The sequence below is a fragment of the Sodiomyces alkalinus genome (assembly GCF_003711515.1).
Source record: "Sodiomyces alkalinus F11 unplaced genomic scaffold SODALscaffold_1, whole genome shotgun sequence".
Taxonomy (NCBI): Eukaryota; Fungi; Ascomycota; class Sordariomycetes; order Glomerellales; family Plectosphaerellaceae; genus Sodiomyces; species Sodiomyces alkalinus.
In genome coordinates, this window is record NW_021167079.1 from 7,108,104 (window position 1) to 7,132,998 (window position 24,895).

A 24,895-nucleotide genomic window follows, 5' to 3' on the forward strand; every position below is an offset into this window, starting at 1 on the left:
GCCCGGCTACAGATTCGAAATCCCATTGCGCAGTGGGCGGTAATCAGCAATTGTGGTTGCTCCGACACTTTTTCTTTCCTCCTTTCTCTTCTTCAGCCCGCAAGCTGCAGCACTGCAGCACCGCATCACTGCATCACGAGCTGTACCGTATAGTATGCCCCGCGGGTTGGCGGGGATGGGATAATCAGAAAGTCGAATACGACGCAGCAACGAAGGAGAGAAATAATATAGGCATAATAGGAATCGCGTGCCCCCACGCAAAGGGCGGAGGGAAGGATTGGATTTCTAGGTAGTCACTGCATATGCATAAGGCATAAGTCCCGCTGGTTGCGAGCACCGATCGTTGGTATCAAGAAGTGCGGGGAAAGAAGGGTGAGTTAATAATGCCTCTCATTACCAACCTACCAGGGAAGAAGGGGGAAAAGAAAAGAAAGGAAGGAGAAGGAGAAAGGGGGGGGGGGGGGGGGTCAATCCGAGGAGCGAGTCGAGGAGGTAGCTAGCACGTCCTGTACACGGCCGCATAATCCGAGGTCCAAGAAAGATGCCTTTGTCGTGAGCGCGTCGCACCTAGGCTATTTGCCGGAAATCTCGCCCAACTTCGTCGCTACCGCCGGATGCGCCGCCAATTCGCCTTGTTCCGCAAGCCAGCAGTACATCATCCGGAAAAATTACACCACACTGCTATGATTACCTGCGTTTTGCGGGCATGCATGTACATGAATAGGTACCAAATACATACTTTCGTACATACAACGTACGTCCATCCATCCGCCATGCCCTTGTCGCTCAGCATAAGGGATCCCGTCTCCTGTGCTGTGCCTCTCTCTGGCGTGAAGAGAAGGTCATGTGCAAGGCTTGGCGACACTTGCGGGCGTGCACCCTGCTCGGGGTTCAATAGTCCTGCTGGTTCAGGTAGATGAGAAGGGGAACCAAGGCAGTCTGAATTGAATGGTAAAACAAACGCATTTGCTTGGTACGGGAAAAACGGCATCGAACAATTGACTTCTCTACAAGAAGGGGATACGAAGGGGGGTAGAAAAGGGGTGTGGACGGGCAGGGCAAGTCCGCTGATGGACGAATGAAGCAGGGCGCCGAGGCGGAAATCAAACCAACGGGAACTAAAATAATAAGGAGCTTCCAGTTGTTGTCCGCCCGGCTGGGGATTTCGATGCAGTTCTGGCATGTGCGAATGCGAAATACTTCTCGTCACCCCCCCCCAACCACAGAGGCGAGTTTGGGGGCTTGTAATTTCTTGCTTTGCCCTGTTTGCGAATAGCTGCAAGGTCATTCGATTTTCCGTTGTTGATGAAACGTGGGGGAAATCACGTCCTGGGCAAACGGGTGGGAACTTAGCTCGGCACCTACCTGCGGGTAAGTATACTACCTATCTCGTGGTGGACTGGACCTTATCAAACATCGTGATCGATTCGTCCGTGGGCGATATGGCGGTGGATGGCGATGATTGTGATACAGCCTGCCATAGGTAGGAGGGTCGCGGAGCCGAATACTTCGCATATTGAGGCAGCCGCCGACCATGACAACGTGACCTCGACCCCCGGCTATTCGCAAACCCACCAGTAATGATTCATTGGAAAAGATTCTGGAGGTGATCATTAAACACACATCGCAACCCGGGAGTCGGAAAGCGAGTGCGCTGACAGGTTTCGGCCGGGTACGACGAAATGGGACGAGCGCGCAATTTCTTCGGCCCCAGGGGCTTTTGACAGTGGTCGGCGACGGAGATACACGAAGAGAAAGAGATAGATAGATACCTAGCGTGTCGCGAGATGAAATTGTCTTTGTCCGGCTGGGCTAATTACGCCATGTTAAACGTGGTCATGTCTTGACAGGCCTCGAGGAAGCAACGACGAGCGACATATTTCGTTATGGTTTGATTAGTGCCTATCGCAACATGTTGGTGGAACGCGGGACCTGCAGATTATCCGGCTCGCATGAGTTGGGGAAAATGAAGATCAGACACGCTCCAGTGAGCAGATGACAACGGGCAGCTCATAATCACCATCACTCAGTCACCCCACGCATTGGGCACGGCAAGTGATTTGCGGAGGAAGAGCGCTGGCTGGTGGACGCTGACCGCTGGGAAATGGATACCTATCCCCAGGCCTTCCAGATGAGCCATTTCCGTTTGTCCTGTCGGGTTGTATCGTTTCGCCTTGTCTCACCTCCTAACTCAGCCATTCTTTCCCGAATCTTTCTCTTCATCCCTTTCTTGCCTTTCTTCCCCGAGTCCTCGTGACACGTTTCTAGAAATCTGACACCAGGGTTCGATTGAGGGGTCGACAGGGGGAGGACAGAGTCACAGAATAAAAAGGACAGAGAAGACAAGACGGAAATTTCCCAATACGTCACACTGGATCCTTGGGCAACCAATCAAAGGCACGGTCACGCTTGTACCCGTCTATTTGGTTGGCTGTCAGCGTCCCGCGGTCTTGGCCTCAGCCCATTACTCAACCCCCGCACTCTTCATCCCACGTACGGAGTTGGATGACAAGCTACGACAGGCCGACAGGCTGTTTCCGAGGAGGGGGGCACCCGCCCGATAACTACGACAGGTACGGATAGGTAGTAAGCGGTGAGGGAACGGTGCGGATACTCTGGTGCCCTGCCTGCTTTGTCGTACGGCCAAGAGCGACAAAGAACATGAAAAGGAAAATAAATAGGAGTGATTGGACGGAGAGCAGAGCAACATACCTCGGACACCTGGAAGGATATGGAGTCCGAAAATCTTGACAAAATGCGGTCTGCGTGAAACGGGACCAGGGGTTCCCCTCTTTGCAGCTGGCTGTTGTTAATGGCGATACTTTGGTCGCCTGTTCTCCCTTTCATTAAATTATTTTGCCTTTTGTTTGCCCCATTTGCCGCGATGCAGTGGGATGCTGACTGGGGGCGGAGGGTCGGAATCATCGGCCAATGGAGGCCAAGCCTTGATCCGTTATCCTCTCTCTGGACCTGTGGGTAAGTTGGTCATTCATAAGTTCCTGATGAATTTACGGAGTACATGCTCTATGTAGGTAACGTAGCAGCTTTCGGAGCTCATCTCGGCATAACGGTCACCGTGAGGTGAGTACAGTATATATCTGTCCGTGCTATAATGTTAGGCCCCGGCATGCCGCCGGCGAATGAGAGTGGTGCCGGCGCCTACGCCGGCCCAGCTCCTCGGGTTCGCCTAATACACGTAAATTGCTCGTCCTTGGGCACGCACATGGACGGCTGGCGACGAAGACGCCACCCGGGACAAAGTTGGTCCATTATTCGCCCCGTGCGTAGTCCTGATTATGCCATGTACGATCCATGACATACATGATAACACACACAGTACATGTACATGTTGCGTGGGAGACATCGGAGTCTGCCTACGGTCACTATGCGCGGGAAAAGACGATGTTGCCTAAGAAAAAGGCAGGTTGTGCGTGGGAGCTGTCCAAACGGGAGGAAAAGAAAAAGGTCCCCTTTGGTGCCAAGGAATGACATATCAGTACGGACGGGCGACCAATCTCGCCTGCAGTGTCCTGGTCAGCTGGCGCTTTCACCATGCCCTGACAAGGATAAATTTAGGATGATTCTGCGGTGAGTGATTGAGGGCATAGGCAAGCCACTCCCTAACCCTTTGGCCCTGTGCCGCTATGATCCCAGTCAACCAGCAGTCGGACGACCGCGGGCCGTCGAATTGCTGCCATGACAGTTGGCCTTCAAACGGACCCATATGAACCTTGGCCATGTATGTAAAAATGTAATTGAGCTTGGGTACGAAACATAGGGCTGTGCCTCGTAAGACGGGCGGACTAAGGCAGTATCCGCCAGAATGGAATGGGCTTACATGCTTTGTGCATTGGCGCTGGGCTTCAAACCCAGACAAGAATTGACGATATTTTAGTCGGGACGATCAAGGGAAGAGCCGAGTTGGGTTCATTCGGGCTGCGTACCTAATACCTGATAAAGTTCTTCGAGCCTCGGCGTTGTTTATTTTCATCCTTTTAACTAGGCTATTGGCGGTATTTCGGCCCTGGAATTGATGGGAGCACGGGAATGCCGTCATTACCGGCCGTTGACAGGGCCTCTTTGTCGTCCAGTTCTAAGTTCCAAGGCCCTAACTTGGAATCAATGACATATTCGGCGAAGCGTCAAGACTGTGCAGTGACACGTCATCGACAGGGCAGCGAGGATGTTCGACTTGAATGGTAGATGTAATTGTAGAGTCTTTCAAGATACAAAAAAAAAAAAAAAAACTTTGTTTTGTTTCTGTTGCTGACCGAGAAGTATATGACCGGGAGGTTGGAAAATGGAGCAGCCACGCAGCAGAAAGACGCGCAAACAGTGAGTCAAGCTCGCAACGCCCTAGAAGACTAGCAAAAAAAAAAAACCACCTCAGTTTCGTTTTCTTTCAACAATCTTTTCCCCGATCTATTTTATTTTATTTTTACTTCGGCCTCCTTTCCTAATTTGTGCCACAGCCAATAAATTGCCGGTAGAAGCAAAACGTCCATAAGCCAAGGCACCATTATTCTCTTGGCGCACGGAGGTGTTGGTATCAAACAATGGCGCTTCACCGGGCTTATTATTACCTGTGTGGTGTTTTGGCCTCAGGGCTTTGACTATTGGCCTCCACAATTCATTAGCATGACATTTCAGGCTGGGCAACATTGTAACACCGGCGACTGCAGGCCATCAATGCCACCCACAGAGACTGAGACGCGCAAACACTGATGCGCCGATTAGCGGTGTTATATGAGTCGACAAAGAGACACGCTTCCTGCCCTCCTGTTCGAGAAGGTGAAGCGTGATTAGCAGAGCCGCGTGGAGTGCGTCCCTATCGCGCGGAAGGTCGCAGATGATACGCCGGGATCCGGATGATCAGCAGGGTATTCCAAGCTAAGCTCGCAGGTATAGGGCTAATCTCCAAGCTACGCGTCCTGGGCTTGCATTGGTATTCACGTTCTACGCTCAATTCCCTGCTTGTTGATCAGGAGAGAACCTGTAATCACGTAGTCCTGATGCTTGCGACGAATAATGGGGCAGTACGTTGTAAAGGGAGGTCTACGCTGTAAGGAAGCAAAGTTCGCAGAGATTACGGACATCTCGGATGAGTAAGGCTGTCTTGCTACGAAACAAGACAGTCTCCGTAGGTGGGAACCGTCGTTCAGTGTTCTTGTTCTACGTTTGTTCCCAGCATTGACTCGACAAACCAGGTGACAAATTGGCAGTGAAACGGAGGAGATAGAACCGCCAGCTTGATGAGGAACTTCTCCGTGTTGGCAGTCGAATCCACAGGTGGGCGTCGGCCAAGCTATCACGGAAGCCGGACGACAGCGAAGGAAAGAAGGCAAACAACACTTGAAGACGAAACGATGCCGAGGACCCTGAATCACAAGGGTGTGACAGAAAGCGGAGCATGGACAACGTGCGATTGGGTTGGTCTGGCAGGTGATGATGAGATGGAGGAGCAGTCATTGGGCCTGCATGCAGACAACTTATTCGGAAAGACCTGATTACTTACACGTACTACACGTAGAAGACCGTGATACCATGTTCCTGGCTACCTCGCTGTGGCGTGCATCTATCTTGCCAGCTTTAGCTCCGGAGTACATAATAATGAAGATATCGGTATGGATTCTCCGCTCAGATACCTTTCAATTTAAACTAGAAGACGTCACGTCAGTCTGACCTCACCACAGAAGGGCGGGAGATTGGAAATTAGGGATAGCGCCGCCCGTAAATTACAACGTAGGTACAACGTAATGCGGTATTCGGAGTTGTAACAACGTGCCAACCGAATTGATGGGGAATGTGTCAGACCCTTCCAGTGGCAGGTCTTCGTAATTTAGCGCTTCGTGGATCTGCTCTACTCCATCCATACACTCCTTTACTGCTTACGTTATACAGGGAACACGGTTTTTACTAAGCTATAGGGTAAGGCCCCTTTTTCTTTCTTGGGGATCAACACCTTGTTTCTGTCCGGCTATTCAGTACGATTTTCAGGCAGTTGATGTCGCAATTTCCCCAAGATATAATATAGCCCCTCCATATACGTTATATCCTTCGAAAGTAACGACAGGGAGGCAAAGACCGAGGTTCCCTGGGACACTACGGAGGAGGAAATCCTTCAAAATTTGCTCCCTAATCTTGAACCCCTGCCAAGTCGTCTGGTTGGTTAGGACGACACATGGCGAAGACGTCCCCTGGGTTCAATCGGGCACCGGCTCTTCTAAGCGGATGGCGGATGGCGGACGGGATGGAAATGTGCGATGTCCTGGTTCTCCCTAAACCTCTGCTGGCCGCTAGGAAGCCGTAGCGGTCTTTGACTACCGGCACCCAGTCAGAGAACGCGCTGCTGTTCACAGCCCCTTCTCTCCATCTCCACTGTCCACTGCCTCTGCCGCTGATCTCAAATGTGTCACTCTTCGAGGTGTCCCATACATCTGTTTCCTCCTGTTTCTGGCCGACTCTTTCTCCGTCTCTTGATCCTTGTCAACGAATGGGTCAGACAACGATGCCTCTCTGTCCCTTGCGAAGTGCAAGATGACTACCCATAGCACACGCCGTACCCACGCTGCACAGTCGGGCGTCCTGTTACACGTGTACAAGGTTAGATATTCTGCTAAGCCCGACGTATTGTACCTACCTCCGTACTATGTCTTCAGGCTGTGTGCCAAGTTCAGTTCCTGTTCCTGGGCATTTATGTAGAAAGAGGGAACAAAGGGAAAAGAAAAAGAAGACAGCATGACAGAAACCGACAAGGCTCGCAAAAAATATCTTTTTAGTGGCTTGGTTACAGACGAGGTAGGAGCTCCATGATGTTTCCCACACCTCCCCGAGACCTCACTCCCTCAAAGCCCTTTTTACTTCGTAAGGTACTTCGTAATTACTACCAAAGAAAAAAGGACGAGCTCTAAACCAGTCATCATCCGTTTCCGGGCCCCGCCTTTGCCTTTCTCTCCATGCGCCATGTTGATTTCCCCAAATTCCAACTTTGGCATAGCTTTGCCGCCCTTGTGGTTGACTTGGCAAAACTCTTGGCTCGTTGCCCTTTCGTACCAAGTGGTACGAAAACATCCGTAGTGTACATGCGCCCATGTATCTCTCAGCCTCTCAGGCAAGGCGATGGGTAAGGTGCCCTCGCCAACTCCGACGAGTTCGGTAGTACGAAGTCATTGTACCCTCGTACGTACTTGGGGAGGGTTTGTAGGTACCTATTCCGTACCTTCTAGTGGAGGGCTTTTGAAAGGGAGTCGGTCTCTCGGTGCAATGCCGACACCCACGCACGCCCTGGCCCACCCCGCTCCTAGTACGAAGTATGAATATTGGTACTTCGTCTTATTAGGTATCCATGGTTTTATACCTAAGGGATTTACCATAGTGCCTACAAAGGTACGGAGTCACTACATGCCTTCTGTATAGCAACTTGGCAGATGTACATCGTTCCGCCCAGCAAGAGCAACCCACCTGCCAGTATGGACGTACGAAGAATGATGTACCTCACCTCAACCTAAGGTACCTAAGGCAGGTAACCAACACCCCCCCTACCCCCATACTTTTCTTACGTTGTACACCATACCATCCCTGGCTTCACCCCTCCCCCTGCTATGTCCCCTTTCTGACTTCGTACTTCGTACACTCGCGCTTTTTTTCTTCCCACTCCCTTAACTCGGCGCTTTCTGGTCCCAACATCCGGCACTGGCACTCCCATATGATCCATCCACTCGATTGCGATTGATTGATTGCTTGATTGATTTGACATTGCCTTTCAGCTCTCCTCTCTTCTCCTTTCAACTCTGGCTGTTCTTCCCACTGTCTACTTTCTTCCCACCCTCCCGCTATATTTACTTCGATCCAGTTCCCACGTTCCTGTCTTTGCCCTAAGACTTCATGAACATCAGCAAATATTTAGGGGCCCTTTTTTCTCTTTCCTCTTTTTTTTTGCCCCCCTCTGCTTCTTTCCTATTATCCGGCCTCTTACTTAGGCGTACACTATTCCACTAGGCTGGGCCGCTGCGACAACGGCATCTGCCACCCAGAGCTTATTAAGACCCTGGCTGCGGTCAATACTGCCTCCAAGACTCACCCTCCATCAACTTTCAACCCATTTCCTTCGCACCCGCTTTGCGCACATACTATTACAACACAACCGCCAACCTCAAGCTTCCGGCTCGTTCCCCAGAGCTTTTTCAACCCTGACCTTAAAAAGTACCATCACGACAAGGGACCAGCGACGACGGCCAAACATCGAGAGTACATCATTGGGTCTTGGTACTCCTGATTGTGAAGGGTGCGACTCGTTGGACCTGAATTCTCACCAGCCAGCCAGTCCCTGGCTTTCCAGGTCCAGCGCCTTGCATATCCGATTTGCAGTTTCCCTAGAGGCATCCTTGCTTTTGTGCTGTGCGCCGCGCATCACCCGCAGAACCGCCCCTTGCGCCCAAAAATTCCGTTTTCTTGCAGCACGCATCCCAGATCCAGGGAAACGAGCCCGTCTTGTTTTTGCCTCGATCAGCGGCGCACGAACAAGGGCCTAGGACTTTGTACACTGCACTGCACTGCACTGCACCGCACCGCGCCGCGCCGTACCATCGAGAGGGAACAACACCACTGCAGCCGTTTTGGTTTTGGGGAGGCCTGTGAGCGAAACAACACAACCCTGGCCTACCACCACCCGACTATTGCATTTGCCAATGCTTAGGCCCATTTTCCCCAGCTTGGAGAGCTACCCAAACCAGACACCTGCATACCCATCTGTGCCTCTGGCTGCCACCTCATAACTTTTCTACCGGGGGGGCCGACTCTCATCACCCCCAACTGACCATCAGACCGCACACAAACCACACAGAGAGAGAGGCAGGCCCCTGGTCGATTTCCCAGCGGTCAAAGCCAGGCATTCAACTCGACCGGGACTATCCTCCGCCCGCAATTGGCCCCCGACAGTTTCCCCTGTCGAGTTGACAAACACCCCGGCCGCCGCCCTGCCCTGCCTGCTGGTACAGGTACAAGTACAGGTACAGGTACAGGTACAGGTACCACTCGCATCTTACATCTTATTACCACCTCCCTCTCTCCTATTAGTCCGCAGTCCACTCTCCCCAGCTTTGCGCCGCACCAATCCGGCCGCCAGCCAGACGGACCCCATCTCTTGCAGGTTACATACTCTGCCTCTCAGGATCCCTGATATATCGCGTCGTGTAAGCCATCTCACACGACCTGACTTGTGCGCCGTTTTACCCCTCGGGATCGTCTGTCTCTCTTGCGCAAGCCACCCCACCCCCCACACCCTCACGCCCCCCTTCCTCTTCTCACACAATTCATTTCGAATATCATCTGTTGAGAGCCGTTTTGCAAGGCCAACCAGTCAAGGATGCCGTCATCAACCCGCCTCGCATACTCCATAAACGCATGATCAAGCCCCTGTACTTCTCCTGGGGGAACCTCGCAGGACGCTCCCTCAGTAGCAGCCTGGTACTCTCTATATCACCATCACAATGTCCACTAGCACTTCTCTACAGCATCGCCCTTCAATTCCTTCTCCAGCTCCTTCATCCTCCTCGTCGGGTAACCGGACTATGACCCCGCAGACCGTCGAACGGAGGTACTCACGTCCGACTTCGGTTCAAACCAACAATCTCAACAATACCTCAACTCACAACCAGCAGCCCTCCATGCCCGGTTCAGCTATCAGCGCCTCATCGGCCACCTCCAGCTCGAGGCAGGGGTCGCCGCTGATGTCTCCCGATGCTACCGCCGTCATGACCAGCAGCAGCTCGGTTCAGCCCTCCCCCGAGCCTCTCCGGGGCCAAGACTTTGACGACGCTACCCCTTCGGGATCCTTTCAACTGCCCGAGTCGCTATTATGCAGGAGGACAAGCAACACCTCCTTGCCACAGAGCCTGAGCAGTACCGCCCCTAGCGCAGTGGAGCCTCTCCCCGCCAAAAGCGGCGGCTTGATCAGGCGGCTGTCCAACCGGGCAGCTAGGCCATTTACCAGGCGCAGACCGTCGTCTGCCGCCTCCACCAGTAGGGACGGCAGTGTCGGCCCTGGCATGCTCCGCCGGAGGAGCGACAGTAATGCCACGGCGCCGCCCGAGTTCCCTCTTGTGCCGACCGACTCCGAAGACGAGTCCATCTACGAACCTGATGAGTGCCGATCGCAATTGACCTTTGACGGGTCCCTCAAGGAGTCACCCTCGAACAGCACTCCCGCCTCGGTGGCCGGCTCAACCCCTTCAGGCAACGCCACCGCTGGTCCCGTGATACCCTTCCAGCTTCTGAAGGGGACGTGGATCAGGAAAGTCTCCAAGAAGAACCGTGCCAAGCGTTTTGTCTTGGTGCTCGAGCCCGATGCAGCCAGGATCTCTTGGGACAAGTCCCGTCCTCACAAGTGTCTTTATATTGACGACATCAAAGAAATCAGGACTGGCACCGACATCCGCCAGTATCGGTTGGACTTTGGCGTCCCGGAGTCGGAAGAGAGCCGCTGGTTCTCCGTCCTGTACGCCGTCCCGGACAAGTCGAAGAGCAAGATGATGCACCTGGTTGCCGACGACGCGAGCGTATTCTCCAACTGGGTCACCACACTAGAAGCCATCTCGAAACATCGGCAGGACCTCATGGCATCGCTCATGGCCTTTAACGACCGGGCCATCCGAGACTACTGGCGCAGCGAGATGGCAAAGCAGTTTGCCGATAAGCCCCACTCGCCGGACGAGGAGGAGCTTGACTACGAAGGCGTCCAGAATGTCTGCCGCAAGCTGCATATCCACGCCTCGCCGAGCCAGCTCTTTGCCAAGTTCCACGCTGCCGACGCCACCAAGACGGGCCGGCTGAACTACTTCGAGTTCCAGTCGTTTGTGGGGTTCATGAAGCGAAGAGACGACATTCGGAGCTTATACCAGTCACTCGCGGAGAACCCAGAGGCTGGTCTCAGCCTGGACGAGTTCCTCAGCTTTCTGCGCGACGTCCAAGGCGAGGACATCGAGACAGACCTCCCTGCGTGGGAGGCCATATACGCCAAGCTTTCCCGCAAGTTCAGGCCGAGAGACGCAGAGCGCTCCGGCGCCATCGCCCACTCCGACAGTCCTAGGATGAACGACGCGGCGTTCGCGGCCTACTTGACGTCGACTTTCAACCTGCCACTGAAGACGGAGCCGAAAGAATATACATTGGACCGGCCCATTAACGAATATTTCATCTCCAGCTCCCATAACACCTATCTCCTCGGGCGACAGGTTGCCGGCCTGTCGAGCGTCGAGGGTTACATCGCGGCCCTCGCTCGTGGCTGCCGCTGCGTGGAAGTTGACTGCTGGAACGGCGCCGACGGCCAACCCACAGTCAATCACGGCCGGACGCTGACCACCTCGATCAGCTTCCAGGAGACCATGACCACCATTAACAAATACGCCTTCGTCAAGACACATTATCCGCTGTGGATCTCTCTCGAGGTACACTGCAACCCGCAACAGCAGGCCATCATGTCTCGCATCATGAAGGAGACGTTCGGGTCGCGCCTCGTCACGGAGCCCCTGGACCCGTCTTCCGACAAGCTTCCGTCTCCCGAGCAGCTCAAAGACCGCATTTTGATCAAGGTCAAGAAGCCTCAACTGAAAGAGGAGCCCAAGGCACCCGAGCCAGGCCGCCGACGTGGGAACAGCCTGACCTCGCCCTACAGCAAACCCATCCAGCTCGACAACGCGCTGATTCCGCCGCTGTCGCTGCCGCAGAGCCCCCTCCTCGGGCCCAGCACCTCTTCTCGTCGGCTGGTCGGCAAAACTCGCGTCAACACCATCACCGAGGGCGAAGTGAAGGAGACACTAAGCAGCAGCAGCACCAGCGACAACGACAGCGCCGGCGAGAGAGTGCCCGCGAGACGGTCGTCCAACAAGACGGTCAAGGTGCTCGGCGATCTCGGGGTATACTGTGCGGGGGTCAAATTTCGGGGATTCGACACGCCCGATGCCAAGGCGTACAACCACATCTTCTCTTTCATGGAGTCGAGCTTCGAGAAGCACGGCAAGCCGAAGGAGGCGAAACACGCCATGGATCGTCACAATATGCGCTACCTGATGCGGGTGTACCCGGACGGGATTCGCTACACGTCGACCAACTTCGATCCCCTCCACTACTGGCGAAGAGGAGTTCAGATGGCGGCGCTCAACTGGCAGACGTTCGACTCGGGCATGCAGATCAACCAAGCCATGTTCGACAGCGGCACCGACCGATCCGGGTACGTGCTGAAGCCCAGCGAGCTGCGCGAGATCCAGGTCATGCCCGAGGGATGGTCGGGCAAGCGCGAGCGCAAGGAAGTCAGCTTCAGCATCGGGGTCATTTCGGCGCAGCAGCTGATGCGGCCCAACGGCATGCCGGCCAACCGGACGGTGGACCCTTACGTCGAGGTGGAGGTGTTCCACGCGAACGACAAGAGGAACAAGAAGGAGGCGGACCCGACGGTGTCGCTGGCCACGGACAGCCCGCTCAAGTACCGAACGCGGGTGATCCGGGAGAACGGCTTCAACCCGGCCTTCAACGACAGGTTCGATTTCCGGGTCACGACCAAGTACCCTGACCTCATCTTCGTGCGGTGGTCGGTCAAGCTGTCGCACAACGGCGAGGCCTACAACGAGAAACCGCCGGTGGCGACGTTTACGGCCAAGCTGAGCGGGCTGAAGGCCGGCTACCGGACGCTGCCCCTGTTCGACCACAACGGCGAGCAGTACCTCTTCTCGACGCTCTTCTGCAACATCAAGATGGGACCCGTCAACAGCGTCCTCCTCGACTGCCCTGGCGATCAGCCGGATACCAGCGGTAAGCTTCGGGGTCTCGGTCGCACCATCACCAGATTCAACCGACCCAACAACGTCAGCCCGAAGTCGAGCCTGGATAGGTCGAGCTTTGAGAGCCCTCAGCCATGATCCACCATCATCGCCTCGTCCAGGCGCTCTTCGGTTGACATTTTACCACTTCTTTGTACCAGTATCAGAAGCTCCATTGGCTTCGTACGGTTTTTCTTCTTCACATTTTCTTTTTCAAGCCCCCCCCCCCCCCCCTGTTGTACCAAACATAATTTCGACGGTCGTCCCCGCAACTGGCACGGGAACGCAAATGACATGACATGACACGGCCGATTCGCATCCAGTCGATTTCAAATGAAGGACGACAAAAAGAGAACAAAAAAAAAACATTCTTCTTCTTTCGAAACGGAGGTCAATGTTTACCTCGTCCCTGACTTTGGGATTTTTTTCTTTTTAACTCTTCTTCACTTCTTTTCGTTTCTTGACTCTTCACATTCAATAGCTGGCCTTGAAGAGTTTTGACAAGCGAACTTTTTTTTTCCTTTGTCTTTCTTCTCTCATGACTGTGATGCTTCTTTGGTTATCTATCTTTGCCAACCCTATTTTCCTTTTTTGGGGGGACCAGGGCATCATGCTGGGAATCAAATGGCGAACATTGGGCATGTCATCCCGTGAGCCAGGGAGGCCGGGATTGGGGAATGAAATGGGGGCTTTTATTCTTCCTGGAATTCTTTTTTTCATGGAGGACACAATGGGCGGGGGTTTTTTTTTTACGTGATAGACTTGGGATCACTCCGCCAGATGAGCGGGGAGACAGGAAGACCATAGGAGCCAAAAAAGTTCTTTTTCTTTATTGTGTCTCCTCTATTATGATGTTACGACTTTTCCTTTCTGGTGTGCTTGGGGATACTCCCCTTTTTGCCTTTATTTTCCTATCGACTCTGGTCATTTGCTTGGATGTTTTTCTCTCAATGATTGAAAGAACGAACCCCTTGTGGTTACGGTGTGTGTTTGGCATGGGTTGACATGAGGCAGCAGAGCATCATCATTATCGGTCATACTGCTTTTTCCCCCTTTTCTTCTTTTTTCTTTCCCGTTTCCTGTTTTGCATTTGCATTGGGCCTTGTCAGCGAAATCACTCGATGGCTTTGGATAGGTATTTCCCCCTCCCCTCCTTTGGTTCGGGACGTAACGGGAGGGGCCGATGGTACATGACATGGCAGTCTAATAAATCGAGCATGAAACGAACCAATAAGCAGACCGTCTATTCGTGGTGAAAATTGGGAAAAACATAAAATTTCTGACGTGCTCTCGTGTTGGGTGCTGTCATGGAACTACCTACAAAGCTAGACGAGACGAGACGATAAGGACGGCGTGGGGGGGAAGGGAAGGTTCTCTTAGATTTCGTCTTCGTGAACTGAACTGGTAAATTCCATCCGATTCTGCCGACTCCACTACGACCCTGCGACCGAATTGGCTTGGTCTCTCTGGTGGCGATGGGAGGAAATGGGGCTTATATGGTGTCTGTGGAGTAGGAGGTATCCGTACGTGGGTAGGTACCTTTATTATGCATTCAAGGCTAGCACGCACTCCGTAGTCCTTCTCAGACCCCCAGACGTGGGAAAATCAACATCCACACAGCGTTTTAAAGGCGGTTCTCATCACTCAATTGTTTCCCCACTCTCCTATGTCCAATATTCCCGGTACTTGAGCTGTACGTACATAGCTGTGTACCTAAGGTACCGTGGAAACAGGTATAGCGGTGTGACCCGTGTCAAACGCAGCTCGTTTGTTTGAGAGCTGGTACCTAGACCCCACAACACCGGCGCGAACTTTAGGTGGAATGAGTGGACGGTGGCCCGGGCGAGTCCGGCCGGACCGGGAAGCAGGAACCTTAAATTTATGGGGAAAAAATCCCTTTTCAAAAAAAATTCTTGCTTTCTTTCTTCCTTTTTTACCCCTTTTCTACGGGAAGCGGTTCACCTGGACCAATAGGGCGAGGCTTGATTCGCCGTGAAGGAAGTGAGGTAAGGTACCTTACATATCGGCTTCTCTTCCTGCTGTTTTTCGCGTGGTGTCTTGCTTGTTGGAAGCCATGAAAGCGTTTTTGGACGACTACGGCAGCGACGTCGTGCTGCTTTTGTCGGAGGGGGTGGGGTCATCACAGAAGGTAGAGACAGGACAGACATTGGTCAGGGACGATTCTGTCGTGGGTACGAATGGATTTATTGATTAGCCCTACGAGCACTTCGTGCGAGAGGAGGGGTGGGTGGATGGCAGAATCCGAGAGTTGTCCATCCAACTGAGATGGCCATGTGTGGCCCGAAACAACCTTGATGGGAAGAGACGAGACACGGGGCCATGGCGGGCTTAGTGTGGTGGAATCTTGACAGCTGTTAAATGTCAAGAGGAAGGGCGGGATAGCGACTACAGTTACCTCCCAGTCCAGCTACGGATTCAATAGATCCCGGGGCCGAAAATGGATGTGATGGGCGGATATAACATGTATGCTATTACATACGGCCCTACTTCGTACATATATATACCAGGGGCGCTGGGGATATGGGCAACAATTCATCCATCAGCGACATCCATCTGACGGACGATATGATATGTATGGGGAAGAGCGGACCAAAGGAGTGGGGGTCAATAGAGGAGCACGCAAAACTTTTCCTTCGCCCGTAGACGTCGATAGCTTAACTCGTACAAAGACCGGAAAAGGCAAAAGTGGACTGAGAAGCTCGCCTTATGACTGAAAGCTAAGATGGGCTCTCCTGTGTGATGAGAAGCATGAGAAACACTTCACATGTATGGATACCTAGTGCGTTATACCTTAGGCATAATAGGAAACGGGAATGATAGACTGATTGTTATAGACAGGGATAGAAAGAGAGGAAGCCAAGAATGGATAGACTGAAATAGCCTTCGCCCGAACAAACAAAGAGACCAGGACCAGGGTAAGAAAAAAGGAAGAAAAAAAAGAGAAGAAAAGGAAAAGTCAGGCGAATCGGTGACTGCATAAAGCTATCGTGGACTCGAAATGGGGATAGAGTAAGACGGGCAAAGGCGGTTTATACCGTAAACAGCCGAAAACGGAGTACTTGGCAATGATCCCAAAGGTACAAAGAAGTACCTACACATATCCCTAGGTACCTAGGTATGGAGTACTTCGTTTCAAGTATAGTACCTTTTCCATCCACCCGGTTCCTCAAAGCAACGGTTGATACCTAGATGCACCCCGGTACAAAGACACTTGCCTTACCTTACGATTTCGCATCTCTGACCGAATTTTCTCGTCTTGAAATGAATCCCACACAAGGCCAGGCCTGGATTCTGCCACGGTGGAGAGCAGGCCAAGACATTGTTATTTAACAGTGGTCCGTGACGGAGGTGTAGAGAAAGAATTAGAATGGAAAATCTTTCTTTCCATCTCTTTCTTCCCCCCCTCTTTTTTATCTCTGATTCCTTATTTTTGGCGATCCTGATGTGTAATTCGGGTGGGGGACTCGGGCTCGGGGGGAAGTGGAGATTAAGGGGTGCCTAAACCAGGAACGGACACCTCCAATTCTAATCTTGGCTAGGAAAATGGAGGTGCGCGCGGGGTAAAAGCCACACCCCCTACCAAACAAAGTACTGTACGGTTACGGGAGGGAAAGGGCAGTAGGCGTCGGCATCATCGCTCCCACTAACCGTTCTCCTGGGTAAGCCACACGAGGCTGGAAATGAAAGCCTGGCAAGGATCATGGACGGAGCTTTCCTTCCTGTTCATGATCGGGGGGGGGCGTCGTTTTAAGATGAATAAGTTTGTTCCAAGTTCAAAGTACCTTAAAGCGCTAGGTCGTTCCAAGGATCAAGACTTCCTTCCCTCCATTCTTATTCTCGAGTCATCTACACACCCTCGACCGGTTGCGGCCGCTCCCTGATCTGACGGATCGTATCCCTAGTCCTCGCGTTCAGCTCGAAGCTCGCCTCGATCAAGTCCACCACCTCCTCCGCCGAGAAGTAGAGGCTCAGCTCGCTCTCGAACCAGAGGTACCGCACCTCGTTGAGGTTCGACTGCAGCACTTCGCTCAGGTACTTGAGCCGGAGCCACGTGCCCGCGTACTGCGCCGTCGTCGGCACCTCGTCGGGGTCCGCCTGCCCTTGCCCTTGCCCTTGCTCCTGGCCCGATGATGCTGCCCGCGACGGCAGGAACAGGTCGTCTAGTTCCGTCGCCTTGGCGATGAGCTGCGCCATCTTGTACGCCTCGTCCTGCCCGATCGACGGCGCGTCCATCACGTCCGAGATGATCTTGGCCGAGAGCGCGTCTACCAGCGACCCTGTGGCCTGGCACCACACCGACCGCGCCAGGATCGTCTCCCATGTTGTCGCCATCGTCCGGACGCGTGCCACGGCCGAGTCGACGCTGCTCTCCGCGTCTTGTTGCTGGACAATGCTTTGTTCGCCTATGTGTTCAAAAGACAGACATGTCAGCTGTGTCTCCGTCCACCGAGAGATTCCATAACGGCTTGGGACTGTGCTAGCGCCACTCACCCCCTAGAAGATCCCTGATAACCGTCTTCTGTAGTCCTAGCTCGCCTGTGTATGTGCGGTTGGCGAAACTCCGCATGGTCTTGATGTCGTCGTCGATTCGAAGCATGGCTTTAGCACGCTGCGGCAAGTCGTTGCGCGACTTCCACGTCTCCGTCAGCTCCGCCAACCTCTCGGCCAAGTACATTGCGTCGTTGTAGAGAAACCTAGTTGATTCTTTCGTTTAGCTCCCGATACGATACGGTCACGTTCGTCCTGGTAGGAGGTGATATCGTACATGTTCCCTCCCATCCCCGCTGCATAGTAATGCGGGGATAGAGCTCGGAAAATGGCTAACACGGACGTTGGGAGCCCAAACAGGCCTGCAGCTGCCGATGCCACGGGTTTTGTCTCATTGCTGTCATGTATGAGCGACATTGCCTTGCCCGTTTGGAATCCCCCTGGAGATTACTTACCTAGGTTGGGTCAGCGCTGCACCATCGTCCAGAATCGTCAAGATCAGTTCTAGTACTGGATCTGGCATCGATGAGATATGGTAGGTTTCCTTGAGAACCATTTCTCGATATTCTTCCCCAGCGCTTGGGGTCTTGGTGCTTCTGGCCTTTTTCTCGTCGTCTTTGGGTGGCTGGACGACTTGGTCTTCCCGTTCTTCCTCGTCGCCCCAACCCCATGCCGCCGCGGCGTCGTCGTCGTCATCTAGTTCCGTCTTGTCCTGTTGCTGTGCCGCTTCGTCCTTTGCTTCCGTGGTCGGCTCGTCGTCACCCCAGCCCCAGGCGTCGGCTCCATCGTCGTCGGTTGTGGCAACCTCGCTGACCTGGGTGGTCTTGGAAGATGCCGAGACTTGAGGCACGTCATCAGGTTCGTCCATTGGATCATCAGCACCCCACGCCGCGCCCCAATCGTCGTCGTCGGCCTGAGTGGCTACCGTCTGCGATGCCAGTTCTTTTCCTTCCGAGCGCGACACCATTTGTTTCTCCACCTTTTCGACCTGCTTGGGTGCTCCGAGGCCTGTCCATGCTGTCAGTTTTCAAGGAAAGAATGCGACGGGACGGAGTGGGCACGGGACCTTGGATGAACTGGCTGCGGACAGCATCCAATGCCGTCTCCGTACGCTTCGCGAGCCAGGTAGACGGCGCATTGCCAACCCATTCTTTCAGCTCGGTGAAGCCAGAAAGACCGTAGTCCTCCAGTGTTTCGCAAAAGACCCTGGCCGATTGTATCACGGCTTGAAACTGCTCGACGTCCTTTAACGAAACTGGGATGGTGGAAGAGAGCCAGCCATCGATCAGCCTGGGAAGAACACCACTCATCATGATTGGTCCCAGGTAGATCAACAAGTCCGGCGGGAGTCTCTGTGCTAGGAATCCAACCATGGTTGTCAAGTCCTTGAAGAGCTCGTCGATCGAGTTGCCGGCAGTGCCTTGCCTCTCGAGGATGTTCTGTATTTCTTTTGTCAATGTGAGGCCAACAGAGAGCCGGGAAAAGCTATCCATACCTCATTGATCTGGAAAGAGGACAGTTGCGTCGACTTGGGGTCCAACCGAGAGGCGACAATGGCCCGGTCGATATCTCGCCAGAGACGAGACATGCGATCTTCAACTTCTTTGTAGGCCTCGAGGCCGATGACGGCTTCCGAGAGCGTCATTTGCTCGTCTGCTCCAGTTTTAGATTGGGAGGACAGTCAAACGCAGGGGAAGAAGGCGAAACCCATACCCTCGCGGCTGTTGTAGATGGCAATGCGCCCCGCCTCGCGATCTACGTGGACAAGGGCGTTCCAAACATGATCGAATACGTCGTGAACGGCTGATTTGAGCTCAAAGGCTCGAACGTCGAGAAGTCGTGTGATGCGGCAACTCTTTTTGTTGATAGGGATGGCGTCGAGTTCGGCCCAGAAACCTTTTATTGCCGCATGTTAGCCTAGCGGGGGTCGGAATCGGAGGGGAGGTCGTCCATGAGGCCGTGCGCTTACATTCCAATGACCGCAGGGAATCGAGAACCCTCCGTTCGTTCATGGCCTTCTCCACCTCGTTCAGAAGCCCGTTGACCTTGTGTATACCGGAGAGTGCCTCATGCAGCTGCCGGTTGTATGCGACCTCGCTTCGCAGGAACTCGATGTGCTCTTCGGCGTCCTCTATTTCTTTGCCCGAGACCACTGGGGATTCGGCTTCCAGTACGATATCGTCGGCTAGGCGCTTCGACCGTAGAATGTCTTCCTGCAGGGTCTTCGTGTGGGCGACCCAAGAGCTGACCTCGTCTTTCGTTTCTTCGTTGACAATATGGATCTCGGACTGGCCGCATGTTAGACACCAGATCTGGTTTCCTGTAGCATTTTCTTTCCCCTCCTTCTTTGTTCATCCATCTCTTTCCAAAGTCTTCGTACCTCCAGTTGGGTCTTCGCCTTGGCCAATGCATCTACCGCGAGGGAGAGGTCGGCCGTCGGGAGCGGAAGGGACGACACTTCCTCATCGGGGAAACGGCCCTCGAGGGCAAAGGAGACGATCGCATCGCCTAGCTGCTTTGGAAGCTGAGTGTCTGTGGCGGCTGACATGGTGGGTGTCGGGTTGAGTAAGGTAGACCAGAGTTGTTGGTAGCTTCGAGCCGTGGGGAGCTTGGGGAAGACGTCGGGACGCCACGTATCCGGAGCGTACTCCGCCGACAAAGTAAGAGTCGCTGCGTACTATAGCAGCCAAAAAGAAGAAGATATGAATGCCATGTCAGAAATCCGATTAAAGATGGGTATAAACGGCAACATCACAAGCGTGATCGGGTAAAGCACCTACAGGGTCTTCGACATGACCATGACCTGTATGACCTGTACACCATCATGCTTCTGCTCACTGCCAGCTGTCACGGAGGCCGGCTTCCGATTCCTCCGAATCTCGGTCACGTGAGGTAGATGACCGGTGCATATCCTTACGTAAGATATCGAAGCCGAGTATTGGTGCTAGTATTTTTCCTTATTTACACTAGCGTACCACATTATTGGGCTCATAATAGGACGCAGCTACCGCTCCTCTTGATGAGTAACGAATACAATACCGGGTAACAGTACCGTAGCGATCGAGGATACCCTGGACTGACGGAGCTTCGAAGTCGAGACAAACTCGGTATTGTAGTGCATTCGCGGAGTAGGAGGCATGAAAACAGTTGCATCATCATCATGACATTACGAGGTGAATAGGGTACCGATAACGTGACAGCTATCTTACTGGTCGGTCATGTTGTGTTGTACATTATCACAATGCAGCAGGCGACATTGTCCTTGTCGTTTCTCGCTCTCCCTTGACCATCCCTTGTGCTTGGAAGATGATGCGTTGGGAGGGGTCATTGGCCAACGGCTTGGAGCTACCCCGCAAGCTATGTACGTGTACTGAGTACTGGATACCTACTGACGGGGTGATGGATCATGTTTTCGTGCTCTCTCGGGTCTGGAGTTATAATATAGGTACCTAAGTCTAACAGCTAAACGTCCAGTACATAAAGGTATCGATTTTCCACGGTTGTCCTTTCCGTCGTAACACCGAATTCCCTGGGCGTTTCCATGATCACGACTCTGAAATGCTGGATTGGCGGGGGAAGGGCAACTGACAGTTCCTGCCACTTTTTCACAGCTGGTACAGTTAAAAATCGGGGTCGTCCCGTCTCGGTCCCTCACTCGTTGCCCCCTCAGTCGCATGCATTAATTTTTTATCAACTTTCCATTGTCTTGATACACCACTTCCCTATTGTCCGTCCCCCCTGGGCATTCAAACAGTATTATTCCAATCGCTAGGACCTTCTTTGCATCCGTCTCAACATCTACACTTCTCAAGTGTACATGTTGGCTAGGTGGGTGTACTCACTCTCGCTCTTCAACTTCCCAACCATCCCGCAACCCGCCATCATGATCCCAGCAGAGCATCCCAGCCCACGATTCCGCAAGGTACAGAGCTTTGAAACGGACTATGCACCATGCACCGTCAGCCAGTATGTGTCCGAACGCAGCGGGATGCAAGTCATCGTGGCCGACCGCAAGGGTCCCAAGGTGAACGGTTTCTTCACTCTTGCCACGGAGATCTTTGACGACTCGGGTGCGCCTCATACGTTGGAGCACCTCGTCTTCATGGGCTCCAAGAACTACCGCTACAAGGGCCTCCTCGACAAGCTGTCGTCACGGGCCTACTCCAGTACGAATGCATGGACCGCCACAGACCACACCGCCTACACCCTGGAAAGTGCCGGCTGGGAAGGGTTCGCGCAAATCCTCCCCGTGTATCTCGAGCATATCATCGTCCCCGTCATCACCGACGAGGCTTGTCAGACCGAGGTGCACCACATTGACGGCGAGGGCAACGATGCCGGTGTGGTGTACTCGGAGATGCAAGCCATTCAGTACAAGAGCGCTGAGATCATCGATCTCGCCGCAAAGCGCCTCTTGTACCCCGAGAACGTCGGCTTTCGCTATGAGACGGGTGGGATGACGGAGGCGCTGCGCAACCTCACCACACAGAGGATTCGTGAATTCCACCGGGAAATGTACCAGCCGCGCAATTTGTGCGTTGTCATCGTCGGAGAGGCGGACCATGAGAACCTACTCGAGATTTTGGACGAATTTGAAGAGAGCATCAAGGATGACCTTCCACCTTTGGATGCCCCTTTCAAGCGGTAAGCACGGCTCAATAGTATTTTCTATTTTTCTTTTCTATATTTCTTTCCTTCTAACCTTACCCCCCCACCCATACTAGGCCGTGGATTGACTCAGTCCAGCCTCCACCTCTCAATGAAACCAAAGTCACCACGGTGGAATTCCCCGAAGCCGACGAATCAGTGGGTGAGGTGGTCGTCGGCTGGTTTGGACCGGACTGCACCGACCAGGTGGAGATATCGGCCCTCAGTGTGTTACAGACGTACCTGTGCGGCTCGTCGGTCTCCATCTTAGAGAACGTCTTAGTGGAGAAGGAGGAGCTCGCGAGCTCGGTGATGTATTGGTGGGAGTCGAGGCCCAACTCGGTCATCTGGTTTCAGCCCACGAGCGTCGCGACGGACAAGTTGGAGTTTGTCTACCACCGCTTGATCTCACTACTTCAGGAAGTCGCCGAGAAGCCGCTCGACATGGAGTACATGAGATCGTGCATCAAGCGGGGGCTGCGTCAGGTGAAGTTCGAGGCCGAATCTTCAGACAGCTTCTTTTCCAACAACATCATCATGGATTACCTGTTCGGGACCCGCAACGGATCGACCTTGGCGGACTTGAAGACCGTGTCAGAATACGAGGAGCTCGAGACCTGGACGGAAGAGCAGTGGAGAGCGTTTTTGAAAAAGGGGATATCCGACGCTCCCCACGTCGCCGTTCTGGCCAAGCCGTCGATGAGCCTTGCGGTGAAACTGAAGGAGGAAGAGGAGGCGAGGTTGGCGAAGAGAAAGGAGGAGCTGGGCGAGGAAGGGCTTGCCAAGCTCGCGGAAAAGCTCGAGCTGGCCAAGAAGAAGAACGACCAACCGATCCCGCCGGAGGTGGTGGATCGCTGGGCGGTGCCGGGGACGGAGTCGATTCACTTCATCGAGTCGGAGACGGCGCGGTCCGGGAAGGCCAGGACGTTGGGCATCCCGGACAACAAGGCGCAGCGGGTCATCGACGCGGCGGCGGCCGAAGGTGCGCGAAACTCGCTCTTCATCCAATTCGAAAGCGTGCCTTCCAACTTTGTCCACCTGTCGCTCTATCTCGGGACGGGAAAGGTGCCGATCGAAGTCAAGCCGCTGCTGCCCATCTTCCGCGACAACTTCTTCAACACGCCCATCATGCGCGGTGGCAAGAAGGTCGATTTCGAGCAGGTGGTGATGGAGCTGGAAGAGGACACGATTCGGTACGGCCTTCGGTCGTCGAAGGACATGGGCGACCCGGACAGCATCCTGATCGAGTTCCAGATCGAGCCTGAGAAGTACGCCACGATCATTGAGTGGACCCGTACGATGATGTTCGACAGCGTCTTTGACGTCCAGAGGCTCAAGGCCGGGGTGCAGAAGCAGCTCGCCGACATCCCCGAGTTGAAGCGGGACGGGCGGTCGATGGCGTCGGAGGTGAATATGGCGATCCACCTGAAGAAGGAGGCCTACTCCGTCACCAAGCGCGCGCTGGTTCGTGCTGTGTATCTGCGGCGGGTGAAGAAGCTCCTCGAGACGGATCCGGACCTGGTGGTTTCGTGGTTCGAGCAGATCCGCAAGTCTCTCTTCACGTTCAACAACCTGCGCGTGCTCGTCATCGCCGACGTGGACAAGCTCGCGCAACCGGTGGCTGCGTGGGACGTGCTAAGCAATGCGCTGGGGAGGCCGTCGTCGTTGTCGTCCTCGTCATCCGGGGTGGACGGGGAGGAGGACCTGCTGCCGATCGTCAAGCCGCACCACCACCTCACGGAAGAAGGGCGGAACCCCGGGTCGTATGGGGCCGTGATCGTGCCGATGACGACGGTGGACAGCTCGTACAGCGTGAGCACGTCCAAGGGCGTCATCTCGTTCGAGGACCCGCGGATCGCGGCGATCCTGGTGGGGGTGGGGTACCTCGAGGCGGTGGAGGGCCCGCTGTGGTGCGCGGTGCGGGGGCAGGGCATGGCCTACGGCGTGTTCTTTGGTAGGGACATCAACAGCGGCATGGTGCAGTTTAGGGTGTACCGGTCGCCGGACGCGTCCAGGGCGCTGGCGGCGTCGCGGGAGACGGTGCGCAAGATCGCGGCGGGGGAGGAGCCGATCGACCGGCACCTCAAGGAGGGGGCCATCAGCCAGATCGTGGTGCTGTTCGCGGAGGAGCAGTCGACCATGGCGGCGGCGGCGAGCCAGAACTTTGTGCTCGGCGTGGTCCGCGGGGTGCCGCTCGACTGGCATAAGAAGATCATGAAGAGCGTGCGGGACGTGACGGACGAGCAGATTCGGGAGGTGCTGAACGAGCTCGTCCTGCCGGTTTTCGAGCCGGGGAAGAGCAATGTTGTTGTGACGTGCGCACCGATCCTGCAAGAGGTATGTCCCCCTTTTTTTTTTCTTTCTTCCTTTTTTTCTTTCTTCCTCCTTCGTCCTCCCCCGAAGCAAGATGGCTTGGTTTTACTGACGTTGACATGCCTTGCAGAATATCGAAAAGGCGCTCAAGGAGACGGGGTACAAGACACAGGTGCGTCAGCTTGCTGACTTCCACGACGACTACGGTCTCAAGGCACCGGAGGGTGAGGAGGATGAAGAAGAAGAGGACGAGGAAGAGGGAAGCGAGGACGAGTACACGGGCAGTGATTCGGATTCGGATTAGACGAGACGGGTAGCATTGTGGGGACAACCTAAGAACAAGACGACAAAGTTATAGACATAAAGTAGAACTTAGTAGTAGTCTTACTCTTTTAGTCTTCCACGAAGAATTCATTCCAGTTCAGCGTCGTTGAATGGCCTCGGGATAACGTCCAACGGTGGGGGGTTGGCGGGGGTTGGCGGGGGTCGGTGGGGGGTTGGTAGGGGGTTAGGTAACCCCCACTGGAAAGTACCGAAGTACCTCTGTAGGTACGTACCTACCTTACATAACATTTGTGGGCCCTGCCACTTTACGCGCAGCTCACAGCCTGACG

General features: G+C 54.1%; 4 protein-coding genes across 4 annotated transcripts; 3 read left to right on the forward strand and 1 right to left on the reverse strand.

Moving 5' to 3' along the window:
* Positions 1-7,263: 7,263 nt before the first annotated feature.
* SODALDRAFT_375842 (hypothetical protein) lies at positions 7,264-13,046 on the forward strand (the record flags this gene model as incomplete). Its single annotated transcript, XM_028614771.1, has 10 exons — positions 7,264-7,310; positions 7,417-7,467; positions 7,999-8,259; positions 8,320-8,392; positions 8,470-8,633; positions 8,696-8,750; positions 8,843-8,990; positions 9,097-9,217; positions 9,336-9,454; positions 9,538-13,046. 10 exons carry the CDS (start codon positions 7,264-7,266, stop codon positions 12,909-12,911), a joined length of 4,413 nt encoding a protein of 1,470 aa, XP_028471505.1. The 3' UTR covers positions 12,912-13,046.
* A 355-nt stretch (positions 13,047-13,401) lies between these two features.
* Positions 13,402-14,031, forward strand: SODALDRAFT_45023 (hypothetical protein). The gene has a single exon (XM_028615382.1). It carries the CDS (start codon positions 13,490-13,492, stop codon positions 13,814-13,816), a length of 327 nt encoding a protein of 108 aa, XP_028471506.1. The 5' UTR covers positions 13,402-13,489; the 3' UTR covers positions 13,817-14,031.
* A 2,555-nt stretch (positions 14,032-16,586) lies between these two features.
* SODALDRAFT_327907 (hypothetical protein) lies at positions 16,587-20,101 on the reverse strand. Its single transcript, XM_028610555.1, has 9 exons — positions 19,702-20,101; positions 19,291-19,609; positions 19,035-19,217; positions 18,817-18,974; positions 18,388-18,760; positions 17,777-18,329; positions 17,599-17,718; positions 17,325-17,527; positions 16,587-17,236 (listed from the first exon to the last, which is right to left on the reverse strand). The coding sequence occupies exons 1-9, from the start codon at positions 19,867-19,869 to the stop codon at positions 16,680-16,682; spliced, it is 2,634 nt and encodes an 877-aa protein (XP_028471507.1). The 5' UTR covers positions 19,870-20,101; the 3' UTR covers positions 16,587-16,679.
* Positions 20,102-21,204: 1,103 nt separating this feature from the next.
* SODALDRAFT_267245 (cytoplasm protein) lies at positions 21,205-24,585 on the forward strand (the record flags this gene model as incomplete). The annotated part of the gene is made up of 3 exons (XM_028607541.1): positions 21,205-21,965; positions 22,046-24,305; positions 24,412-24,585. The coding sequence occupies 3 exons, from the start codon at positions 21,205-21,207 to the stop codon at positions 24,583-24,585; spliced, it is 3,195 nt and encodes a 1,064-aa protein (XP_028471508.1).
* Positions 24,586-24,895: the final 310 nt, after the last annotated feature.

Coding starts and splice junctions, on each gene's coding strand:
- SODALDRAFT_45023 (XM_028615382.1), top strand. CDS start 13,490: ATGAAATGGGGGCTTTTATTCTTCCTGGAATTCTTTTTTTCATGGAGG.
- SODALDRAFT_327907 (XM_028610555.1), bottom strand. CDS start 19,869: ATGTCAGCCGCCACAGACACTCAGCTTCCAAAGCAGCTAGGCGATGCG. Junction 19,610..19,701: donor AGGCGAAGACCCAACTGGAG/GTACGAAGACTT, acceptor ACATGCGGCCAG/TCCGAGATCCATATTGTCAA. Junction 19,218..19,290: donor TTCCCTGCGGTCATTGGAAT/GTAAGCGCACGG, acceptor CGGCAATAAAAG/GTTTCTGGGCCGAACTCGAC.